Source organism: Borostomias antarcticus, assembly GCF_949987555.1.
Source record: "Borostomias antarcticus genome assembly, chromosome: 21".
In the NCBI taxonomy this organism is placed as follows: domain Eukaryota; kingdom Metazoa; phylum Chordata; class Actinopteri; order Stomiiformes; family Stomiidae; genus Borostomias; species Borostomias antarcticus.
The window spans coordinates 19,193,850-19,216,200 of NC_140254.1; the positions used below are offsets into that span (position 1 = coordinate 19,193,850).

The 22,351-nt window shown below is 48.3% G+C and overlaps 1 protein-coding gene across 1 annotated transcript in view; it reads left to right on the top strand.

Moving 5' to 3' along the window:
* Positions 1–376: 376 nt before the first annotated feature.
* Positions 377–22,351, top strand: part of elp2 (elongator acetyltransferase complex subunit 2) — a gene marked incomplete at its 5' end in the record, with an annotated part of 34,661 nt that continues 12,686 nt past the window's right edge. The window contains 12 exons of the mRNA XM_084455412.1: positions 377–508; positions 687–762; positions 1,049–1,119; positions 1,319–1,460; positions 2,786–2,863; positions 3,732–3,796; positions 4,291–4,357; positions 5,247–5,399; positions 7,561–7,656; positions 8,013–8,110; positions 19,358–19,495; positions 22,048–22,197. Of these exons, the coding sequence (XP_084311538.1) occupies positions 377–508; positions 687–762; positions 1,049–1,119; positions 1,319–1,460; positions 2,786–2,863; positions 3,732–3,796; positions 4,291–4,357; positions 5,247–5,399; positions 7,561–7,656; positions 8,013–8,110; positions 19,358–19,495; positions 22,048–22,197 (1,266 nt within the window). The remainder of the gene's footprint in view (positions 509–686; positions 763–1,048; positions 1,120–1,318; positions 1,461–2,785; positions 2,864–3,731; positions 3,797–4,290; positions 4,358–5,246; positions 5,400–7,560; positions 7,657–8,012; positions 8,111–19,357; positions 19,496–22,047; positions 22,198–22,351) is intronic.

Genomic DNA, 22,351 nt, shown 5'->3' on the forward strand with positions numbered 1-22,351 from the left:
AATCAAGTAATTAGTTGCCATTAGTCCTCGGTTTAAAGCTTAAATGTACTGTTTATAGTTTACAATGATCAATGGTGCTCTATCATCACCTACTTTCATGTGTTTTTCATTGAATCCATGGAGTTGAATCAGTGATTGTAGTGCGCCATCTACTGGGCAGCTTTTAATAATACAACCAGAGGGTTTCAATGAATCTACATTCTCTGTAAGCAAGTCATTTTCCACTCATAATATATATCCCAGGATTTGCACTCGGAGAGCTCATAGATTTGAGTTTGTCATCATTTATAAACTGACAAAATGCACAGTGTAAGTGGAACCTTTCATCACCTTCCACCTAACCGTATTTACTGCAACACGGCTAGTCAGAAGAAAGATGGCGGCGCCCGTGATCCAAACATGCCATGTTGCATGTTGTGCAAACCGAACCCCACATGTCCTTTCTTGGGGTCGTGGGGGGCTCATCGCGTACGGGACATGTCACTCGGTCGCCCTCTATGAGCCACAGGTAAAGTTTGATTTCAAGATCCCAACGTTACTCGTATGTCTACGTATATCTATATATATACGTATATAACGTATGTCTAGCTACGCGTCATTTATGACAGCTCATCAGCTCATCTTGCTTTAACGTCACGTTATAAAAGGGTTACCGATTATACATTCTGACTGTTTGTTGTCTACAGGAGAGGAGTGTTGTGGCTGTCCTGAACGGGCACACCGGCAGGGTGAATGCTGTCCACTGGGTCCACAGAGGCTGTGGTGAGTGTTCAAAAACACCTTTTCCACAACTAGGGGGTTGAATTGGAAAAGAGTTCCTGCTCTTTTGGGTTTGTGAACAAGACTTGGAGCTGTAAAACATAATTGTTTAGGAGCGAACATTTTTACTCACCTCCAACGTCCAAGTCAACCCCAGCATATAGGCCTTCCATACTATGTGAGTTGAAGCCCTTGTTTGCTTGAGCAATGGATGCTCAGACATGGACTGGCTGACCAATCACGGGTGTGCTATCCCCTCATTGTAATTGTGCCATGTTGACTGTCACAGATGCAGAAACTCACCTGGTGTCCGGAGGGTCAGATAATCGCGTTATTCTGTGGGAGATTAGAGATGGAAAGGTAATCATTTTGAGGCTCTGCCTCTCTATTTACTGACCTATGAACCCCCCTCCCTGCACACACACACACACACACACACACACACACACACACACACACACACACACACACACACACACACACACACACACACACTCAACCTATATGCTTCATTAGGGTTACTCACACCCACCTACCTATACGGTCTCCTGTTCCCCAGTCTACCCGGTCAGTGGAGTGTGCTGGTCATACCGGGTCTGTGTGTGCCGTGGACGCCATCCACCTGGACGACTCCCAGCTCCTCATCGCCTCCTCCGCCTCCGACTCCACTGCCAGGCTGTGGCTCAGTGACGGGGTTACAGGTCAGCCAGGGCTGGGTGTGGGTTAGGGCTTGCATTTAGGCCATCAAGCCTCTGTACAGTGCTGATCTAGAGAGATCTAGACCAGGCTTAATGGTGTCAGGGAAACTGGGACAAAACGTACCCCGGTTTTGCAGTGAGCTGTGTTTAGCTACAGCGCTAAAATGACAGACCGCTCACTTAAAACGGATTGAGTATCCAACCGTTGATCGAGATCTGGTTGTCTTAGCCCCGTGATTACTGCTCGTTCTAGGATGTGGCTGGTGTAAGATTGTCGGTTTCCCGTTTGTCATAATGCTATTATCGTGGGCTAATACGATATGACACTCAGGGACAGGTGTGATTTTTCATTCCCAGTCGGCGCTGCGCTCAAGCTTATACAACTCCCGAGAAGGCGGCACACGACACAAATCGCTATCAAAGAGTCTGTGAACTGCCAACTCTCCGCTTTTGATATATGTAATGCCATCAAAATCAGGCATGATTAATTATGTATTTATTTATTACCTCGGGTCAAAGATGAAGCCGTTTCATGTAGTTTATTGTCAGTGATCCCTGGACTACCAGGGATGTGATTCTCACATATAACACCGATGTTATATGACAGTTATGGAGATGAGTGTGTGTGGCCATGTGTGTGGGGGTGTGTGTGGGCGGGCTGGATGACTTCCTGGAGCCGTATCTGATGCCCAGGCCTTAACTGTGCCAGTCAGTTCGTGCCAGTGCGTCTTTCATGCTTGTGTCTTTCGTGAAATACCCTTGGGTCCCTGAGAATAAATGTCACCCGTTGACACATTTGATACACAGCTAAATTAGCTATCTCACCTCTGCTTGCTCTAATAAAATCACTTGGTTGGAGGTTGTTGATTTAGTAATGCTAGTGTATAATATAGAAGCAAGTGATTTTTTTTTGTGCATATTTTTGTGCATATTTCCATATTTATTTGGCGCTCGGGTGGGCATAATTCCATATTCATTTGGCAGAAGAGATTCCACACTGGGGCGGCTGTAGCTCAGTTGGTAGAGCGGGTCGTTCAATGATCGAAGGGTCAGCGGTTTGAATCCCAGCTCCGACTGTCCACATGTCGAAGTGTCCTTGAGCAAGACACCTAACCCCAAATTGCTCCCAATGAGCAGGTTGGCACCTTGCATGGCAGCTACCGCCATTGGTGTGTGAATGTGTGTGTGAATGGGTGAATGAGAGGCCATTGTAAAGCGCTTTGAGTGCCGCTAAGGTGGAAAGTGCAGTCCATTTACCATTGACCATTTTACTGCGTGTTATAAAGGCTAATTGTGCGTTTTGTTCCCCTGTCCCCTCACATTCTCAGCGGAGTGTATCCATACCATACCGTTTTCAAGCGGCTTCGCCATGGATGTCTCACTGACGCTGTTGCCAGGCAGCAGAGGTAAGCCGTTTCCACGGCACCCCCCCCCCACCGCCTGCGCGCTCGCATTCTCCCTCTCCACAGGCCCCTCCTCCTCTTCAGAGTTCCGTCCCTGCCTTTCACAATAAGAGCGTGAGGCGGATGCAGATGTGTGTCACAAGTGCTGGCATGACAGGGCGCTAACCAGGGCTGGCCAGTCAAATCTAGGGCTGGGTATCGATTCGAATTTCAAGAATCGATTCGATTCCGATTCACAAGGTTCAGAATCGATTATCTCGATTCGATTCAATATCGATTCGGTTAGTGTTACTAAAACCGTTTTTTCTTTTTTGCTGTAACCTTAATTACATGACTGCCAAGTGATGCAACACATCAATACTAGGGCTGGATATCGATACTGATTCCAAAAATGAATGAATCATTGAATAATTTCGAATAACTATTCATTCCTTCATTTATTCATTCATTCATTAAATAAAAGATCGGTTTTGGGATTCATGAATCGATTCTGAATCATTTGATTCAGAATTTTATTTTTTTTGCACAAGGAAAATATACAAAATAAGACAGGGAATACATATAGATATATAAAATGATAGAATAGGATAGAATTCGATCATCAATATATAATTCATGCTTTAGATGAATTTAAATTTCCATCACGTTCCCACCGCCCTCGGGATCGCCCCCCAGGGAACGGGGGCGGAGTCGTGTTTTCAGCTCTTATTTTCAAATGTTCAGTAAATTATGTAGAGTATCGCAATGTATCACAATATATATTGTATCGTATCGCATCGTGATACAATCGTATTGTGACGCATGTATCGTGATATGGTGAGGTCCTTGCCAATACCCCGCCCTAGTGCTAACCCCATGAAACTTGTTGCAGTTCCCCTCCTGGCCTGCGGGGGCGACGACTGCAGGGTTCATCTGTATGTGCAAACTAACGGACAGGTGAGCTTAACTGACACGCCTCTATTGAAGACCAACAAAGACAGAGTCAAATATCATACATTAAAGCCTAAGGTGCAATAGGCAATATTTCAATGATTGTAGACTAATCATTTAAAATACGATAATACATCCACATAGCCTTTAGAAATAAAGCGGAATAAAAGTATTGTTTTTACCCCAAAACATTTATTGATCATTTGGACGGGTCCGAAAATGAACGTTTTGTTTAGCTCAAGGCTTGTGAGTAACATGGTACCATGGTTCAAGGCTTCAAGGCTCAAGGCTCAAGGTATCAAGGTTCAAGGCTTGTGAGTATCATGGTCACATGACGGTGGAACCACATGGTATAATAATGATCAGGAGTCCTCATACCATCGGCTCACAAGCCTTGTTAGAGTTTTCATACAAATAAAGAATAGGGCGAAATCTTTGTTGAAATATAAAACCATCTTTTGCTACAATTGATGCTTCTTCTGTGACCTTGTCCCTCTCAGCTCCAGAAAGCTCTCTCCTTGCAAGGACACGAGGACTGGGTTCGAGGACTTGAGTGGGCGTCCGTAGGTGAGCACAACAGCCACGGAGAAAGAAGGGACATACTGACAACAGCTCTGTGTGTGTGTGTGAATGTGCGTGTGAATGTGCGTGTGTGTGTGTGTGTGTGTGTGTGTGTGTGTGTGTGTGTGTGTGTGTGTGTGTGTGTGTGTGTGTGTGTGTGTGTGTGTGTGCGCGTCTACGTGCGCGTGCGCGTGCGTGCGGGAGTGTGTGTGTGCGTGCGCGTGTGTGAAAAGTGGCCATGTCAAGTGTCCCACGCTGGCCTTATTTCTGTTCTCCTCTCTGCTCCCGGTGTGTATCAAAGCACTGATCTGAGATCTGAGCGAATCTTTTTAACTCAACCTGGTTGCAACCCGGCAGCGCCTGTTTCAGTCTGACCGAAAATGATCTCAGATCAGCTCTTTTCTATTCCTGTCTGTGGAGGCTCGTCAACAAGCATTCAGCTTGCTCCGTTTCAGCCGTTTTAACCAGGCGCTAGAAGAGCTGGTTATGACGGTAGTTGTACATGGTTATAGACCATCCATGATTGAAAAAGGGCTCCCCACTCAAGTATAACACTCTCTACCTTCATTTAAACAAACAGCGTTTCAATCAATTAGATGTTCTTCAGGTTAACCTGATCAGTTATATGTTGTCGAGCCCTTTCTCAAATATCGAACGCCTGTTTTCTACAGTTTAGGCTCAGTACCAATACCGTATACAAATAAAGCTTTGATTGATTGATTGATTGATTGAGTACTAAATCAGGAATGCACGTGAGACCTACAGTACCACGAACGCACGGACCACGCATAAGCCACTCTCAAAACTGTCACTTTAATCCAGTCATTCTTTCTAGTGATCCACTACTGTCAATAGACTCTGGATGTGGTTGCGTCTGTGTGTCTGACCTGCCCAGGAGGGGAGCTGTGTCTGGCCAGCTGCTCTCAGGACTGCCTGATCAGGCTGTGGAGGCTGCGGGCCAAGTCCGGCGCGGATCCGGCTGCTGACACGCAGGGCGCCGGCGCCGTCATCAGGACCACGGAGAACGTGTTCCAGGTGAAGGAGAAAGGTGAGGAAGAGGATTTCCTGAGTTTTAAAGCTCAATTAGAGAACTTTTTTTTTATAGTTCAATATTCACCTTTACTTGCTGTTAGTTTGAGTTGGCCTTAGCAAGACCCCCAAAATCGTTTTCGTGACATGAGACTGCATGAGATGTGAATTTATTATTTTAGTATTTCGGTGTACTGGCTAGTACACTGGCGGGAAATCTTGTGGTGGAAGCGGAAGTGACGTGTTTTGCGTGTCACAATATCAGGAAGACAACAAACAAATTTATCTACATGCACATAAAAGAAAGAAGGCCGGTATTTACCTGCATTGAAGCCATCTCTCCAGAAAGTCAATTAAAGTAGCTACAATCTTCCAATCCAGTCTGCTCCACACACGTTTGTTATCATATTTTTCCCCCATCATTACAGCGAGTGAGTGGGGGATTGTGGGAAGTGTAGTTCTTAAAACGCAGTGCCGATTTATCACGACCAGAGGGGCCGCCAAAGTGCCGAGATGTCTCATGTAGCTTTAATTGAATAAAAACATCAGGCTCAGACACCATCCAAAGAAATGTTTTCTTCGTGTGCAGCGTCGTTGTTGTATTCTATATGGCGGCCATTTTATGGACTGCGCCTTCCTACCTCAGCGGACAAAGCGCGTTACCGTGGTTACAGTCTCTCATTCAGCCATTCACACACCCGTTCCCGCACCAGTGGCTGCCATGCAAGGTGCTCGTTGGGAAGAATTTTGGGTTCGGTGTCTTGCTCAAGGACCCTTCGACATGCGGACGGGGGTCGCCGGGTGATGGAACGGCCGAGCCACAGTCGGCCCAATCGAGGGCGGAGGAGAGTTTTACTTTAGTGTATTTAGTCCTTTCCAGGAAATTCATATTTACAGTCAGTGCATAAAAGTGCAGTAAAGACAATAAGTGAAATATAAACATCAAACAGTTACATGACATGACGTGACATAACATTACATTACATTACACACTACAGGACATTACATTACACACTACAGGACATTACATTACACACTACAGGACATAACATTACATTACACACTACAGGACATAACATTACATTACACACTACAGGACATAACATTACATTACATTACACACTACAGGACATAACATTACATTACACACTACAGGACATACAGACACCGTCGTAGCAGCAGGATTGAAGCTCTTGCTGAACTTGGCTTTTTTACAAAGAGGAAGCCTGAACCAGCGGCAGGAGAGGAGGGGAATGAAATACTGGTGGAGTGGGTGGGGAGGGTCCTGGGTGGTTCTGAGTGGGTGGTGAGGGTCCTGTGTGATTCTGAGTGGGTGGTGAGGGTCCTGTGTGATTCTGAGTGGGTGGTGAGGGTCCTGTGTGATTCAGGAGTGGGTGGTGAGGGTCCTGGGTGATTCTGAGTGGGTGGGGAGGGTCCTGTGTGATTCTGAGTGGGTGGTGAGGGTCCTGTGTGATTCTGAGTGGGTGGTGAGGGTCCTGGGTGATTCTGAGTGGGTGGTGAGGGTCCTGTGTGATTCTGAGTGGGTGGTGAGGGTCCTGTGTGATTCAGGAGTGGGTGGTGAGGGTCCTGTGTGATTCAGGAGAGGGTGGGAAGGGTCCTGTGTGATTCTGAGTGCTTTACGGGTCATAGCTGAGGTGACACTGCCGGTTAGGTTAAGCCAATCATTTTGCTTGCCAGATGGGTTATTTTCAGGTTTGTTTGTGCACATGCGTGCCGGAGCAAGTGGGGAAGCTATTTCGTTTCTAAAGACGTTTCTAAAGATAATATTACAGAGGCATGTGAAAAACCACAACAAGCCTACGCTCTATGTAAGCACAACTAGCGATTCATAAAGACAGATTGATGAAAACAACCGTTTCGCGGCAGAAAATAGATTTTTTAGAAGCTGCATTCTCAGTGCCCCGTCCGCCGCCATTACATGGATATACTTGGCTCGCGCTGGATTTTAAATTTCTTCTACAGGCCTCCGAATTACACCAAAGTTATCTCGGTGAGTCAAACGTCTTATAATATGCCGTAAATACGGTCCAGGTTGTCAAAAACGAACATTCTCCTTTAACAACTGTGAGAGGAAGCTCCTGGAGACTGTCGAGACGCACCCACGGTCATTGAAGCAGCAGATCTAAGTGTGTCACCATCTCCTTGTGTCCTTGCTGCAGGGGTCTCTTCTGCGTTCGCCGTGTCTCTCGAGAGCGTCCTGGCCGGTCATGAGAACTGGGTCTACGGAGTCCACTGGCAGCCGCCCGTCATCAAGGGTGAGCTCAGCTGTGTGTCTGTCGGCCTACATCACCCACTCATAATGTCTGCCATGTTAAAGCGTGGAACCGTGTGAGAGCGTGTGAGAGCGTGTGAGAGCGTGTGAGAGCGTGTGAGAGCGTGTGAGAGCGTGTGAGAGCGTGGGAGAGCGTGGGAGAGCGTGGGAGAGCGTGTGAGAGCGCGTGAGAGCGCGTGAGAGCGTTTCAGCGTGTCAGTGCGTGTCAGTGCGTGTCAGTGCGTGTCAGTGCGTGTCAGTGCGTGTCAGAGCGTGTCAGAGCGTGTCAGAGCGTGCACGCGCGTTTGGAATTTACTTGGCATGTGATAATTTCCAGCGTTGCTCTGTCTCCCCCTACAGGCGGCAAGATGCACCAGCCTCTGAGTTTACTGTCTGCCTCCATGGACAAGACCATGATCCTTTGGGCGCCCGAGGAGGGAGGGGTGTGGGTGGAGCAGGTCAGTGTCATCGCCCTGACCGGTCGCCCTGACCTTGGTCCTCCATAAGAACATTTTGTTTTCTTGTTTATGCCGTTTTCTGTACCAGCTGCAGTGATGCAATGGGATGAAAGAGGATGTTCTCTCTCTCTCGCTCTCTCTCTTGCTCGCCCGCCCAGTGTATTCATGTTCTCCTCTCTCTCTCTCTCTCTCTCTCTCTCTCTCTCTCTCTCTCTATCTCTCTCTATCGCCCAGTGTATTCATCTTCTCCTCTCTCTCTCTCTCTCCCTCCCTCTCTCTCTCTCCCTCTCTCTCTGTCTCTCTCTCTCTGTGTATTCATGTTCTCCTCTCTCTCTCTCTCTCTCTCTCTCTCTCTCTCTCTCTGTGTATTCATGTTCTCCTCTCTCTCTCTCTCTCTCTCTCTCTCTCTCAGTGTATTCATGTTCTCTCTCTCTCTCTCTCTCTCTCTCTCTCTCTCTCTCTCTCAGTGTATTCATGTTCTCCTACTCCATTTCCGCTGTCATGAATCCCTCCGTTTCAGCACCGCTGCACCTGACATAAAAACAATCGATCGGTGAAACTTGAATCGCAAAGTCCCGTCAAATCCTATGATTTCAGTATCGCTTCACCTCGCCTCTCTGCCCTCTACCTGGCAGCTGTTCTCTCTCTCTCTCTCTCTCTCTCTCTCTCTCCCTCCCTCCCTCCCTCTCTCCCTCCCTCTCTCTCTCTCTCTCTCTCTCTCTCTCCCTCCCTCCCTCCCTCTCTCCCTCCCTCTCTCTCTCTCCCTCCCTCCCTCCCTCCCTCCCTCCCTCTCTCCCTCCCTCTCTCTCTCTCTCTCTCTGTCTCTCTCTCTCTCTCTCTCTCTCCCTCCCTCCCTCCCTCCCTCCCTCTCTCCCTCCCTCCCTCTCTCCCTCCCTCTCTCTCTCTCTCTCTCTCCCTCTCCCTCTCCCTCTCTCTCTCTCTCTCTCTCTCTCTCTCTCTCTCTCTCTCTCTCGCCCGGCCTGTCTTTTCGCTGACACCTGAGCGGTTGGGAATAGCTCTTGACAGGCCGTGATGGCGGAGGGGCGGGGCCTGGGGAGCTCAGACGGGCGCGGGTCGTCCGCCCCAATGCTCCGCCATCAGTCACGGCGCGCTGCAGCGGCTGCTCTTCAGGCCCGGTGGACGGGAGATGAACCGTCTAACAGAAGACATGCCAGAAGAAGAAGAAGAAGGCTCTGCCATGCAGAAGACATGCCAGGAGAAGAAGAAGAAGCAGGCTCCGCCATGCAGAAGACATGCCAGGAGAAGAAGAAGAAGAAGGCTCCGCCATGCAGAAGACATGCCAGGAGAAGAAGAAGAAGAAGAAGGCTCCGCCATGCAGAGGACATGGCAGGAGAAGAAGAAGAAGGCTCCGCCATGCAGAAGACGTGCCAGGAGAAGAAGAAGAAGAAGAAGAAGAAGGCTCCGCCATGCAGAAGACATGCCAGGAGAAGAAGAAGAAGAAGAAGAAGAAGGCTCCGCCATGCAGAAGACATGCCAGGAGAAGAAGAAGAAGAAGAAGAAGGCTCTGCCATGCAGAAGACATGCCAGGAGAAGAAGAAGAAGGCTCCGCCATGCAGAAGACATGCCAGGAGAAGAAGAAGAAGAAGAAGAAGGCTCCGCCATGCAGAAGACATGCCAGGAGAAGAAGAAGAAGAAGGCTCCGCCATGCAGAAGACATGCCAGGAGAAGAAGAAGAAGAAGAAGAAGGCTCTGCCATGCAGAAGACTTGCCAGGAGAAGAAGAAGGCTCTGCCATGCAGAAGAAATGCCAGGAGAAGAAGAAGAAGAAGAAGAAGGCTCCGCCATGCAGAAGACATGCCAGGAGAAGAAGAAGAAGGCTCTGCCATGCAGAAGACATGCCAGGAGAAGAAGAAGAAGAAGGCTCCGCCATGCAGAAGACATGCCAGGAGAAGAAGAAGAAGAAGGCTCCGCCATGCAGAAGACATGCCAGGAGAAGAAGAAGAAGAAGGCTCCGCCATGCAGAAGACATGCCAGGAGAAGAAGAAGAAGAAGAAGGCTCCGCCATGCGCCGCTCGTTCACTCTCTCCTCTCCTCTCTCTCCCCTCTCTCTCTCAATCTTTTGGATCTTGAATCTCTCTCTCTCTCTTCCTCTCTCTGTCCTCTTCCCCCCCCTCTCTCCTCTCCCCCCCTCTCTCTCTCCCCTCTCTCTCCCCTCTCTCTCTCCTCTCCCCTCCCCCCTCTCTCTGCCCTCTCCCCCCCCCCCACCTCTCAATCTTTTGGATCTTGAATCTCTCCCTCTCTCTCACCTCTCTCTCTCCAACCTCTCTCTGTCCTCTTCCCCCCCCTCTCTCCTCTCCCCCCCACTCTCTCCCCTCTCTCTCTCCTCTCCCCCCCTCCCCCTCTCTCTCCCCTCCCCCCCCCTCTCTCTCCCCTCTCTCCCCTCCCCCCCCCACTCTCTCCCCTCTCTCTCTCCTCTCCCCCCTCCCCCTCTCTCTCCCCTCTCTCCTCTCCCCCCCCCTCTCTCTCCCCTCTCTCCCCTCCCCCCCCCACTCTCTCCCCTCTCTCTCTCCTCTCCCCCCCTCCCCCTCTCTCTCCCCTCTCTCCTCCCCCCCCCCTCTCTCCCCTCCCCCCCCCACTCTCTCCCCTCTCTCTCTCCTCTCCCCCCCTCCCCCTCTCTCTCCCCTCTCTCCTCCCCCCCCCCTCTCTCCCCTCCCCCCCCCTCTCTCTCCCCTCTCTCTCGTCCTCTACCTGAGCTCTGAAACACCTGCTGTTGTGCCGGAGCTAAATTTAGCAGAAGCGTGGAAGCTGGAAGTAGCAGCGCTTCCCAGCCCACCTGTCCAGGACCGGCAGGTGGATTCTGGGAAAGACGGCATACCTCAGATAACCTCTCTTCTCTAACTTCTCTAACGCACACACACACACACACACACACACACACACACACACACACTCAATTAAGACAGTCAGAAAGCCTCGCCGCAGTGGGAGCAGGCTGTTTAAGTGGCACCGCGGCCGGGATGGAGGGGCTCTGTGGTCGGGAGGGAGGGGCTCTGTGGCCGGGAGGGAGGGGCTCTGAGGCCGGGAGGGAGGGGCTCTGAGGTCGGGAGGGAGGGGCTCTGCGGTCGGGAGGGAGGGGCTCTGCGGTCGGGAGGGAGGGGCTCTGCGGTCGGGAGGGAGGGGCTCTGTGGCCGGGAGGGAGGGGCTCTGAGGTCGGGAGGGAGGGGCTCTGTGGTCGGGAGGGACATATCAACGGCTCCGATCACAGAATCCGGTGACCGGCAGGGAGAGGCCTGCATAGCGGCATCAGAAACGCCCCCCCACCCCCCCCCCCCCTCTCTCTCTCCTCCTCTCCCGGTCTCGATAGGGATCAGAAACAGACAGAGGTGCCCCGGCTCTCGCCCCCCCGACCCCAACAAGGTCGTCAAATGCAAACGGCACACTCGCGCGTGACTGAAAACCAAGCCCAGGTTCGAGGCAAAGAAAGAAAGGGATTTGGTCAAGCCACACATGCCCCCCCCCCCCCCCACTCGTAGCAGCTCTTTGTTCAGGGGGTGAAGTTATGCTGCCCACCCCCCCTTGTCCCTTTCTTCAAACGGAAAGTGAACTGACAGGTGAACCCTTTGATCTGACAGGTGAACCCTTTGATCTGACAGGTGAACCCTTTGATCTGACAGGTGAACCCTTTGATCTGACAGGCCTCCTCCCGCCTACAAAGGAGGCCTGTTTTGTTATCGCACATCTCAATGCTTTTTTCACCGCCCAATCACAGCGGAGCACTTATCGAGGTGAAGCGCTTCGCTGACATCTCACTAGCCTTTGACAGAAAGCGTTGTTATTAATCCACAGGCCCCGCCCTCGAAAAAGAGCTCTACACTCCGCCATTTGTCCAAAGTAACTCAGTAAGACGACCCGACGACTCAAAAGGGGGTATTTATCACACGGCCCAAATTACACTCTGACAAAAAGGAAATGGATGTCAATAATTTTTTTCTCTTGAGCCTTTTTCAATATATGTAATTTTACCCGCTAATGATTCTCGCCTCGAACACAGCTTCCACAGTTCCTCACGCCGGCGTCGACCGCTGGGTTTGGCGAGGTGATGGCCCGGGTCGTTAAGCGACCAGCGTGGTTGACGTCTTAATTAGCACCTTTTTTTTTCCCTCTCTCTTTTTCCGTTCTCCCTTCTCAATGATTAGTGTAATTGGTCAAATTTAGCGGCGCGGAGTTAAGCACCTCCTACTAACGAGCCACACTGACAATTACACCAGCCGGGATAGGCCGGCCGCTCAGCGGCGCTGCCGCGAGGAGGGGCGCGTGTGCAAAGTGGCGTAAGACCGTGCGAGAGCTGATGGCGGCCGTCTGAGGCAGATGGGAGGAGTCAGCCAGAGCGCCGCCAGTCCAGGCCTGGGTTAGATGAAAGCCACTTGTAGATGGAAAGAGTCAGACTTGTGGGTTAGCCAGTCAATCAATCAGATAGAGGGTAGCCAATCAATCTGTCAGACAGTCAGTCAGTCAGTCAGTCAGTCAGTCAGTCAGTCAGTCAGTCAGCCAGTCAGTCAGTCAGTCAGTCAGTCAGCCAGTCAGCCAGTCAGCCAGTCAGCCAGTCAGTCAGTCAGTCAGTCAGTCAGCCAATCAGTCAGTCAGTCAGTCAGTCAGTCAGTCAGTCAGTCAGTCAGTCAGTCAGTCAGTCAGCCAGCCAGTCAGTCAGTCAGTCAGCCAGTCAGAGTCAGTCAGTCAGTCAGTCATACATACAGTCAGTGCTTCCAACTTTGCTCTTTTACCAGTACTCAGTCTTCATCATCCTCCTCTTCTCCCCAGGAATGAAATATCCCCTGCTCCTGTTTTTGTCTTCCCTTGTCCCCCCCCCCCCCCCCCAGATCAGAGGCCAGCTGCGCCTGGCGTCCATGCTGTTGTCCGTCTCGTAAACAAGACAGACGACGTCTTTTTACCTCTACGTTTTCCCGCATGATTTATGGACGGCCGTTGTGTGCGGAATTTTAAAATCAATCTGCTTAATGTTGCGTTCCTACCCTTCTATCTTTCATCTCCCTCTCTCTCTCCTCCGCTTCTCTCTCTCCTCCACCTCTCTCTCTCTCTCCTCTGCCTCTCTTTCTCTCAATCCTTCTCCCTCTCCCTCTCTCTCTCCTCCGCTTCTCTCTCTCTCCTCCGCCCTCCTCTCTCAATCCTTCTCTCTCTCCCTCCCTCTCTCTCTCTCCTCCGCCTCTCTCTCTCTCCTCCGCCTCTCTCTCCCTCCCTTTCTCTCTGTCCTCCTCTCTCTCTCTCCCTCCCTCTCTCTCTTTCTCTCTGTCCTCCTCTCTCTCTCTCCCTCCCTCTCTCTCTTTCTCTCTGTCCTTCTCTCTCTCCCTCCCTCTCTCTCTTTCTCTCTGTCCTCTCTCTCTCTCCCTCCCTCTCTCTCTTTCTCTCTGTCCTCCTCTCTCTCTCTCCCTCCCTCTCTCTCTTTCTCTCTGTCCTTCTCTCTCTCCCTCCCTCTCTCTCTTTCTCTCTGTCCTCCTCTCTCTCTCTCTCTCCCTTTCTCTCTTTCTCTCTGTCCTTCTCTCTCCCTCCCTCTCTCTCTTTCTCTCTGTCCTCCTCTCTCTCCCTCCCTCTCTCTCTTTCTCTCTGTCCTTCTCTCTCTCCCTCCCTCTCTCTCTTTCTCTCTGTCCTTCTCTCTCTCCCTCCCTCTCTCTCTTTCTCTCTGTCCTCCTCTCTCTCCCTCCCTCTCTCTCTTTCTCTCTGTCCTCCTCTCTCTCCCTCCCTCTCTCTCTCTCTGTCCTTCTGTCCTTCTCTCTCTCCCTCCCTCTCTCTCTTTCTCTCTGTCCTTCTCTCTCTCCTCCGCCTCTCTGTCCGTCTTTCTCTCTCTCCCTCCCTCTCTCTCTCTCTATCTCTCTCTCCGATTGGCCCGGCGCAGACGGAACGGCATGACTTTATTGCTGCTATTAGTTCCACCCTATCGTCACATTAGGCGGACATGCCTTTGAAGGTCATTGATGACCAGGCGGCTGATAGTGGAGGATACACACCATTAGCGAGGTTCCTTGGCTACTGTAACCCCGTTAATCCACGGTTTACACCGCAGTGCAGTTGTGAACGGTCGCTGGCACTGCTCCACATCGTACCCGTTCACACCGTCCTTTCCAGGAGAGCTGGGTGCAGAGCCTCTACACGCCAGGCTTTGACTCGGCTCAGCGGTGGGAGACGGTCTCCGGTGTGGACATTGATCCAGAACCTCTGCATCCACACACATCTCAAATGTAGATACTTAGAAGTACAAAGTATGGCCACGTGCAATTCATTATATGGAATAAGTACTGGCTTGACCCAAAGGACATTGTAGATGTACTCGCATTAAAAGTTTTTTTTTTTCCTTTTTGAGAACGTTCTAGAGAAGGTAATGTAGACTGTTTTATTCCATTCAGCAAAGTACTAGACTTTGCACCTTTGGACTTCACACATGAGTTAATTGAAGTGGAAGCGGGTATTGGATAGCCATGTCTGGACCCAGGCCATAGTGCTGACGGAGCAGTTAAACATTCTCCCGGGTGAATTCTACCGTTATCGATTTGAATAGATCTTACACTTGTGCCAGAGGGTGCTTGGAAGCTTTTAATTGTGGATTTTCTCCAGGGCCTGGCTTCCCCTGCTGTTCTTCTACATCTAGATTGTTCCTTACCTTACATTTTCAGCGACGCTCGCTCCAAGTGTGACGTGACTTACTTTTGTAGGACCAATTGAAGATGATTTCTAGCGGGTTTTCCACTGTATTATACTCTACAAAAGAGCTCAATTACTCCAGTAGTAGCTACAAACAATCAAGGCGATCTCAAATTGACACATTTTTCTTTGGAGCAGTGCTTTCTTAAAAACCTTTTCCAGTTCTAGGTAATGCAATTTCGAAACATTTTTTGAGGGCTTTTGTGTTAAAAACTCAATTTCTGTGAAGCACCATAATCACACTGTAAATACAGCTGGTTACTGGTACCCACAGGAAATGACACTCTTATAGCCTGTCTCTACTCTTTAATAAATACAGCCAGCTACACAAACCACAGGAAATTACACTCCTTAATGTATGTCTCTGCTTTTTTGATTTGTAATGAATATTAATGTCAGAAAATGCCAAGAAAGAATGTGTAAATGTGACGCCCTATTTGCAAAAAGTTCATCACATAATGTTATCACTCAATTATTAAGCCTCCCACAGAATTCTCTCCGCTTAAAATGTCAATTATTAATTATAATTCATGGCTCTAGAATAGCTCTACTAGTTCTGATACCCGGCAAAGCTGCAGCTAATGAGCAGGCAGCATCATTCTAGAGTAGGCAGCTGGAACGCTGGGGGCGGGGTTCTATTCAGAGCAATGTTTCTATTGGCTGGTGTATTTTATGTTCAAATTAGCCAAAACTTAATTAGAAACCCGGCCCTGTCACGGTCTCTCTGGGACCCCTGCGGAGACCCGTGCCAAATATGAACGCCGGCAGGCCGACGGTGTCCGAGGACAGTCTGGACAGAGGGACAGACGGACAGACAGACAGACAGGCCGAGGTTACCTCAGTTATGTGTTAGATAGTGTAGTTAGTCCTATATGGAGCAGACAGACAGGTCTCATGTGTTGGATAGTGTAGTTAGTCCTTTATGGAGCAGACAGACAGGTCTCATGTGTTGGATAGTGTAGTTAGTCCTATATGGAGCAGACAGACAGGTCTCATTTATGTGTTGGATAGTGTAGTTAGTCCTATATGGAGCAGACAGACAGGTATCATGTGTTGGATAGTGTAGTTAGTCCTTTATGGAGCAGACAGACAGGTCTCATGTGTTGGATAGTGTAGTTAGTCCTATATGGAGCAGACAGACAGGTCTCATTTATGTGTTGGATAGTGTAGTTAGTCCTTTATGGAGCAGACAGACAGGTCTCATTTATGTGTTGGATAGTGTAGTTAGTCCTTTATGGAGCAGACAGACAGGTCTCATTTATGTGTTGGATAGTGTTGTTAGTCCTTTATGGAGCAGACAGACAGGTCTCATTTATGTGTTGGATAGTGTAGTTAGTCCTTTATGGAGCAGACAGACAGGTCTCAGTTATGTGTTAGATAGTGTAGTTAGTCCTTTATGGAGCAGACAGACAGGTCTCATTTATGTGTTGGATAGTGTAGTTAGTCCTTTATGGAGCAGACAGACAGGTCTCATTTATGTGTTGGATAGTGTAGTTAGTCCTATATGGAGCAGACAGACAGGTCTCGTGTTGGATAGTGTAGTTAGTCCGGAGCAGACAGACAGGTCTCATTTATGTGTTGGATAGTGTAGTTAGTCCTATATGGAGCAGACAGACAGGTCTCATTTATGTGTTGGATAGTGTAGTTAGTCCTTTATGGAGCAGACAGACAGGTCTCATTTATGTGTTGGATAGTGTAGTTAGTCCGGAGCAGACAGACAGGTCTCATTTATGTGTTGGATAGTGTAGTTAGTCCTATATGGAGCAGACAGACAGGTCTCATGTATGTGTTGGATAGTGTAGTTAGTCCTATATGGAGCAGACAGACAGGTCTCATTTATGTGTTGGATAGTGTAGTTAGTCCTTTATGGAGCAGACAGACAGGTCTCATGTGTTGGATAGTGTAGTTAGTCCTTTATGGAGCAGACAGACAGGTCTCATGTGTTGGATAGTGTAGTTAGTCCTTTATGGAGCAGACAGACAGGTCTCAGTTATGTGTTAGATAGTGTAGTTAGTCCTATATGGAGCAGACAGACAGGTCTCGTGTTGGATAGTGTTGTTAGTCCTATATGGAGCAGACAGACAGGTCTCATTTATGTGTTGGATAGTGTAGTTAGTCCTTTATGGAGCAGACAGACAGGTCTCATTTATGTGTTGGATAGTGTAGTTAGTCCTTTATGGAGCAGACAGACAGGTCTCATTTATGTGTTGGATAGTGTAGTTAGTCCTTTATGGAGCAGACAGACAGGTCTCATTTATGTGTTGGATAGTGTTGTTAGTCCTTTATGGAGCAGACAGACAGGTCTCATTTATGTGTTGGATAGTGTTGTTAGTCCTTTATGGAGCAGACAGACAGGTCTCATTTATGTGTTGGATAGTGTACTTAGTCCTTTATGGAGCAGACAGGGTTTGCAGCATACTGTATGATCTACACAGCATCATTACCCAGGGGTCAAAGGAGCCTTTCCGCCTCCAATTAACAGATCACACCATGTCCTCCAGCCCTGCTGGTTTTTAAATGTGATACTGGGCACTGAACGTTTTTCACTATCACATTAGACAGACGTCTTCCGAAGGCCAGAATAAATTGGGACGAACACAATTTATTCACCAATCTCTGCTAATAACTCCCACTTTGCCTAATGTCTCATCTGGCTCGGTGTGATCTGATGTGTTTTTGTGGGCTTCCCCGTCCTGTTGGACTATGGACGGTCGGTTCTAATGGGAGTTTCAGAAGCGAGGCAGAGCATAATTATGTAGGCCTTGGTTTTGATAGCTGGATTTTTCAAGGAATGAACCCTGACCTTGAACGATGACCCTGAGATGAAGAGACTAGCGTCTGTGCTAGCTGGACATTCGCTGTATCACCAGCAGAGTTGCAGTTTGGTTTAGTTTAAGTGTGTGTATATCGCATAGAGAATGGAATAACTGCTTTGATGTTGACCTGACCGAAGTGACCATGCCTAGACGGAAGACTAGACGCGTTCACATGACCAGAAGCAACGTCCAATGGGCTGGATACCAAATCCCCGCCTAAACGCTCATGAACAAATAGGGAAAGAGTCAGCCCAACCAAAAGCCTGTTAGTCCTTGGGTTCCAAAATTGGATCCATTTTCCCAACTGTCTCGCAGCTGATCTCATGATGATGTATTTCCGTAACAACAGGGTTGAGTAAATCCTAGAAGAGTAGTAGAATCCTTTCTGAACCACTCTGTTTTTCCATGGTACAATGGGTCCGTGGTACTGACCCAGAACTCCTGTCACGCACCCCTGGTCATGATGTCAGGTGGTCTCTTACCCCTCAATCCCCCCGAGTCCGTCTGCGGGGCGTTCCGAATGTGGTCACGTCCTCCAGGCGGTTTCAACCCCCCACCGGTTGCGTTTCAGGAGCGAGCATTTTGTTCGATATTTCTAACAGGTCGTCAGGGGGCGGGGCCTAACTACCCATTTGTTCTACTACTACTTGATGTGTCCCAGCTGTGGCATCTGGCAAAACAAGACCTGCGGTTTATTTCTACCGGAGCTCCGCGGAGAGCCGGTGTTCGGAAAAGTTGGCCTATCTTCTCAGGATGACCTACCACCCATTATATTATGTTTAATTCATGGGTAGCACATCTTGTCAGGTAGGAAATGTCTATCAGAAGATGCTACGATCCTTTTTATTGTGCTTAATTCATGGGTATTGCATCTTGTCAGGTAGGAAATGTTGATAGAGGATCACATGATGTGCTACCCATGGTTTAAGCACAATATAATGGGTAGTACGGCATTCTGATGGGCATTCGGGTAGGAAATGTCTATCAGAACAGAATACCCTATAGTGTGCTTATAGTGCATCCTGTCAGAGAGGAAATTTCTATCAGAATGCCCTACGACACATTATTGGGCTTAATTCATGGGTAGAACATCCTGTCAGGTAGGAAATGTCGAAATTCGTACCTTTCGGCCAACATTTCTTACCTGACAGGATTGCTACCCATGAATTAAGCACAATAAAATGGGTGGTAGGACATTCTGATACACTTAGGGGGAGGCTGTAGCTCAGTTGGTAGAGCGGGTCGTTCAATGATCGAAGGGTCAGTGGTTCGAATCCCAGCTCCAACTGTCCACATGTCGAAGTGTCCTTGAGCAAGACACCTAACCCCAAATTGCTCCCAATGAGCAGGTTAGCACCTTGCATGGCAGCTACCGCCATTGGTGTGTGAGTGTGTGTGTGTGGGTGAACGAGAGGCCATTGTAAAGCGCTTTGAGTGCTGCTAAGGTGGAAAAAGCGCTATATAAGTGCAGTCCATTTACCATTGACCATTTACATTTTCTACCTGACAAGATGCGCTACCCGTGAATTAAACATAATATAATGGGTGGTAGGTCATCCTGAGGAGGTAGGCTAACTCTTCACAACACCGGCTCTGGGACGCTTCTGGTGGGAACACAACCATTGTCTAGAATGGCTACTCCGGCTGCTATATAGTAACCGGAATGCACCGGAACACCGGAAGTCAGTGGAATTTCAACGTCAGCCGAGGAGACTGGTATCTGTTGTTGTACTTCTCTCTCTCTCTCTCCCTCTCTCCAGGTCCGTGTGGGGGAGGTAGGGGGGAACACCCTCGGTTTCTACGGCTGCCAGATGAGTCCGGACGGGTCCATGATTGTGTCCCACGCCTTCCACGGCGCGCTGCACCTCTGGTACCAGGACCAGAACCAGGACCAGGAGGTGAGAGGGGAGGAGACCTGCTGGAGACATGCAGCCATGATGACTCAGTATATTTAGTTAAATACCCTCCTCGGTTGAAATACCGCCGCCCAATCAAGGAGTTTTTGGGGGCCTGTATCTGGCTAAAACACTTTTTTGGGGTGCAGTCGATTGTGCAATTTGACTTCAGATTGAGGTTTTGCACCAGCCAGGGTGTGATGGGATAGGGGACAGGTTCTGGGGGCCAGTGTGATTCGGGGGCCCCCACCTTTGTAACTCTTCTCCCCATGCTCTGGCCTAGTGATGGGATACGAGAAAGTTTCTGGGGGCCAGTGTGACCCGGGGGGCCCCCGCCTGTGTAACTCTGCCTGCTGAAAAGTGATCTCACAATTTATGTTACATTTAAACCTCTGTGACGTCTGGAGGGAATTGAACCCTGGTAAGAGGGAGTTTTCATGCTTTAACTCCACACACAGCACATATTCTCGCATAGATTCCTTTTTAATCTCTACAGGATTGCTGCCGAATGTGAAGAGCTGCTTTTGTAATAGCATATTGATTTGCGATCATGCGCCGTTATCCATCGACTATTCGGCAGCAAAAACATTGAGGCCCATTGAGATGACGCTTTGATACAAAATGGTCACCTGATCCTGGTTTTCTAAGATTCATGGGGGAACATATAAATTTACTTTTTGAAAGCAATACTACACAGACCTGATTACAAAAAGTGGTTGCGCTTCAACAAGAATAGCTCTTCAAGTTGAGAGTGCTAAAACCAAACTCGTAATCGGATTGAAAAAGCTTGCAAACATTGGAATGGTAGCACATCTCAGTTATTCAATTCAAGGAGGAGAAAATACTCACTTTTCACATCTTTATTCTTGGCTCACATTATACAAAGAAACGCTAACGCATTTCGGCAATCAGCCTTCATCAGAGCGTATGGATCAGACCTCTCCCTCGGTCAAATGGGAGGCATTTAAAGTCGCACAGAAACGGACGTTTGAGATCATCTAACTTCCGTAGTTTGACGTATTTATATCTGATACACTGCACCACTGCCCCATCTAGTGGCCAAAAAAAGAAAAGAGAAATCGAACTGAGCACCTTTAAGTATTTACAGATAAAGAGATATATAACAAAGACCCAAAATAACACAGCTCTTCTGCCACCTCTTTACGCTTTGGAAAAGATGATGTTAGACTATTCTAATGGCCGGGGTCGGGTGTCTCTGTTATAGAACTCGTCTGTTAGGATGTCTTAGGAGTCCTCTAAGAGTAGGAGATTGGTTTGGTGTAATGGTTTGAATACAGAGGTTACAGTTGATGACTGGGAGGAAGTCTGTCATAAAGCTCAGGTTCAGAGGATCAATACAAGATTTAGATTATTACAGTGTAAGTGGATTATGCGTACTTGTATTACCCCTTCTCTGCTTCGTCGTTTTAATGCCAATATTCCAGACCAGTGTGTTAAATGTAATGTGGAGAAAGGCACATTGTTTCACTGTGTATGGATGGGAATGTCCAAGAATCATGGACTTCTGGATTGGTATACTTGATACAGTACATTATCACAAATAGTATTTGAAAAATTACCAGTATTTTCACGGCTCTGCATCTTGTGTTACTAGTTGTGTAGTTGTTGTGTAGTTGTGTAGTTGTTACTAAGTCCAAGAAAAAAATGATTCAATGTTGTCTTCTTCAAGCTAAACACACAATTGCACTTCAATTGAAAAGCCCAGATAAACCAGATATCAAAATTTGGTTCTAGAACCGATCTCAGTGTCTTGCTTTACAGAAATTCATCAAAGGGAAACCTGAGGTCTTTCAAGACATACAGTATGGGGACATTTCCTATATTTTATGGAAAATAATCCTTTGGGACCTGTATTCTCCAACTGTTTTTTTCAGCTCTTGTACATTCTTGGAACAAAATGTATTTTATGTCATGTGCATATAAGCTATTCATTTTCTAATTAAGTTTTTTTTGTTTGTTTTTGTCTGTGTTTTTATTTCTTTTAGGCTATTTTTTGTTATTTTTATATTTACCTACTTTGTAACTTATGGGAAATGAGAAAGACAGGGGTTCCATGGGGGGGGGGGGGGGGTTATGTGTGTTGTATTATGTGTATTGTGATGTTCAATTGAAAAAGCAATACGATACGATAATACTTTATTGTCAGCAAGAAATTTGTTTTGCATTCATGGCACCTCCGTTCAAGAGTTACACACACGTGGAGACACAACAAGACAGACATAAAACACATCCAGAACATTCCACAGAATACAAAAGGCAACCCGTTGGAAAGAGGTTTACCTATTCTGGTTTAGCAGACCAATAGACTGGTGTACAAAGGAATTCTGCAGTCTGTTACGTCTAAATTTTGGGACTCTAAAGCGCCTCCTGGTGGGCAACAGTTGGTATTCTCCATTCAGAACATGCAAGGGGTCAGAGGATATACTAACAGCTAATCTAAGCATGCTTTTGGTCTGAGCTTCTTTGAAGGATTGAAATAGGATTGAATAAATATATTCGGGGGGGGGGGGACCTCTCTGTCCTCTGACCTGCAGGGGGAGTGGCGGCCTGGTGTGGTCATCTCCGGACACTTCGGTCCCGTTCAGGACCTCAGCTGGGATCCGGAGGGCGACTTCCTGGTCAGCGTGGGCTCCGACCAGACCGCCCGGCTACTCACACCCTGGAGGAGGAACGGACGCACACAGGTACGCTGCTGGAAACACGCAGCGGAGGCGGTTCGGGAAGTGCATGTTACCTTTCCCAGAAGCCTGAATGCAAAACAATACTTTTATTTGTCCATTTTGCATATTGGTAATTTAGCTTTTTTGTTGGCCCTATACTGCAAAGTTCCCAGTTTGT